We start from the raw sequence: 3243 nt of genomic DNA, 5'->3' as shown, positions 1-3243 counted from the left end.
TAATTACAAAGAAAGAGAATTTTTTTTTCTTTTTTTTAGAATTTTAGACTTGTAGGCACTAATTGTAGAGACTTTAATTAGGCCTAGATAAAAATACGGTCCAAGCCAAGCAACTTTCATGGAAAGAGTGGCGAAACTTTAATTAGTAAGTTTTAATGTAGTCGATTGTTATCGTGTATTAGGTTTAAAATGTAACATGAAATATTCAACTCACGTAAAATTAGTCATTAATTCATCATAATCAAAGGCAGCCCATTACAAATTTAGTTTCATAATGGAACTTTAACACAAGGTTTTCCAACACAATCAATAGTTACATTAAAATATAAAACAGCAAGTTAACTAAAATCTATGTTTAATCATGTGTTTTCTTATCATTCACTTCAACAACTGTTTTGTCATTAGCATCTGTTTGGTTCGCCTTGCAAACCTGCCCCTAATACGAGGCCGAGTCTGCGCATATGTTTTCCTTGATGAATATATCATCTTCTTTTCATATTTCCTCACTTTCTTTTTCACAATATATCGTAGGATTCTATCTTGTCTGGTCATTGGAGGGTATTCAGGTTGTGTTCGTGAATCATCTTGTGAAATTAACTGTTGTGGCCCTAATGAGGATATGCTTGTGTTCAATGAGTTTGAATAGGTTCCAACAGCTTCATTTATCAAATTTCCAGGATAAGAAGGTGAAAAGGAGAACTGGTAATTTGGTGCCCAATATTCTTGTGGCAAATCCATGGTGCCGAATGTTGCCTCCGGTGCAATGCCACCAGCCATTGGTAGGAGAGATGCCTAATAGCATGTTAACACGCACGTTATTATGATATAAAAACAGTATTATTATAGTAATAATCTTTCTCATCTGTCCATATTATGAAAGTTAATTTATGGTTTGCTGTGTTTATCAAAACAATATTATTACAATAACAATCTTTTCATCTGACCTATTATGAAAATTTAAGGTAACGCGTTTAAAACCAACTATAATCCAGATCGACTCGTTAATAAGGTAATGCATGCAATTAAGATATCCTGACACTGTAAGCTTAGAAATGTTTGAAACAATATGGAAACCAAAACCGAAAAAAGTATAGTGGATGTACTGCACATAATACATCATCATAAGAAAGATCCAAAGTTTAGTAATGGCATGGTTATTAAATTATTAACAAAAACATGTTGTGTTTAGAGAGTGTGTTATGTTTTGTATTTCATGTTAAAAAAGTGTCTGTATTTCACATTTATGGATATACAATAAAACAATATCATTAGAGTGAAAATTTCAGAGAACATGCTCATGAATCTCTAGAATGATAGAATCTTATGACAATCCATGTAAAGGGAAAATCAGAACATACCTCCTCATGCTATGCGATAAGCATGCATGCCCATGACAGATGGGAAAAACTTTTCTTCTCTCAAATTGGCAAATCAAAATTATCATATCTAGTGCTAGAACCTAATTGCACATAAGCCCAGCAAAGAGAAAGAGGCAGTTAGTTCTTGTTGAAATATGAAATTAATAAAGCCGGAAACGATCAAGGAACTTACACGTAAAAACAAGAAGAAAAGAAAACCCTTAGACATATATGATCCCTTATATGGTATATATACGCCACCATTGGGCGTCCCTTGCCGACCCGATCTCATGGTCAACATGAGGGAAGTAAATCACGTGTCGCAGAGTAAGTCGGGTGGTGCTAGGGTATGATCCCTTGGCCTCTACAACATATATGATCTCTTAGAGGAACTACGAGTCGTATTTTTTGAGTATTAACATATTCATTTAAAAAAAGACTAAAAACCTTACATTGTAGGCGTTATAACTTGAAAACATCCGGAAGATTAACCATAATTTCAATTTTATAATTAATACCTGAAAGCCCTGAGTTTGCATCTGAATAAACTAACCCTGGTACTGACTTCCACCGCAGAAGTCGTGACTTTGAAGATTCATACTCCCATCCATCTGATCATTATCAGGGTTAGACAGCAACCACGAATCGACTTCATTTGTAGCCATTTGATAACTTGGATCACTAGCTTCTTGATCATAGATGGTGTTGCTTTCAAAGGCACTTTGGTAATACAAATTATTTGAATTTATGTGTACATTAGTGGTCATGGGGCTGGTATATGCACAATAAGGCATTGTGGCAGTGTGACACATACAAACTGTATTACAACCCAAGCCATAATTAGTTGTATTATTACCCCACATTGTGTTCTAGTGTTTTAGCAAGTATATATCTCCTTATATATGCATGTAACTTATGTGAAAAATTAGGGTGAATAATAGTAAAGTGAAGGGGCTGTATTTGTGGCTGAGAAGACTCCTGAATAAGCTTGTGGCAACCTATGCTTCTGGTGGGGTACCAATTCAAGAAGCCCATTAATGGCCCATCATTCCCTCGTGGCCTTGTTGATTCTAATATTCACTTGTTGTGGCTTTTGTGAGTACACCCTTCGGTTAAAGTGTGTCACATGTAAGTGCATATTTTACCTAAGGTTGCTTTCTTTATATAAAAAACTTCTTGTGCGTAAGCAGATTGCATCATATTCAAGTTCAACTTAGATGACTTATCAGAATATTACATAATATATTATTTATTATTATTATTATTATTATTATTATTATTATTATTATTATTATTATTATTATTATTATTATTATTATTATTATTATTATTATTATTAAGATATGTATATGAGTATATCATATTGCACCTCTCTATTTTAGGATGTTATATCTTCATATTTGGTTTTCTGCATTCAGTTTCCCAGATTTACCCCATGTTATATTTTTCATTCAAATAGCATGTTTCGACTAGGCAGAATTCGTTAATCTTCATCAATGCAACTAGTTCTTTGAGATCTATCGATATTGTGCAACAGTTCAAGATATGATGCAAGGGTTTTCGATATCTATTTTTTTTATTGTTTTCTTCGGTTCGTTTATGCATTTCAACAATCAATAGAATTCTTTCGTTCCACCTGAATTCTTCAACAATCGATTCAATTCGATGAAGACTGAGAACACGATGAAGAAAACGAGGTATACAAACTAGAAGAATAATGCCAACTGAGTTTAAAGAATGGAATAAGAAACATTCGATCAAAACTCTTTTATAATACACTATTACCAAAAAAAAAAAAAAAAAGAAAAAGAAAAAAGAAAAGTTACTTGTAAGAAGGTGTGGAGACAAAATTGTACACTTATATAAGATTTTCATCTAAGGTCAA

The 3243-nt window shown here is 33.0% G+C and overlaps 1 protein-coding gene across 1 annotated transcript; it reads right to left on the bottom strand.

Annotated features, from left to right (window-relative positions):
- Window positions 1–378: 378 nt before the first annotated feature.
- LOC143557040 (zinc finger protein CONSTANS-LIKE 2-like) lies at window positions 379–2152 on the bottom strand. The gene is made up of 3 exons (XM_077046211.1): window positions 1912–2152; window positions 834–895; window positions 379–792 (listed from the first exon to the last, which is right to left on the bottom strand). Exons 1-3 carry the CDS (start codon window positions 2150–2152, stop codon window positions 379–381), a joined length of 717 nt encoding a protein of 238 aa, XP_076902326.1.
- Between the last annotated feature and the right edge of the window lie 1091 nt (window positions 2153–3243).

The sequence above is a fragment of the Bidens hawaiensis genome, unplaced genomic scaffold (genome assembly GCF_021521415.1).
Source record: "Bidens hawaiensis isolate Kalapana, Puna unplaced genomic scaffold, B.hawaiensis_p1.1 tig00018781_1, whole genome shotgun sequence".
In the NCBI taxonomy this organism is placed as follows: domain Eukaryota; kingdom Viridiplantae; phylum Streptophyta; class Magnoliopsida; order Asterales; family Asteraceae; genus Bidens; species Bidens hawaiensis.
Note: the sequence above shows the minus strand (reverse complement) of the source record. Positions and strands in the feature narration are given on the sequence as shown.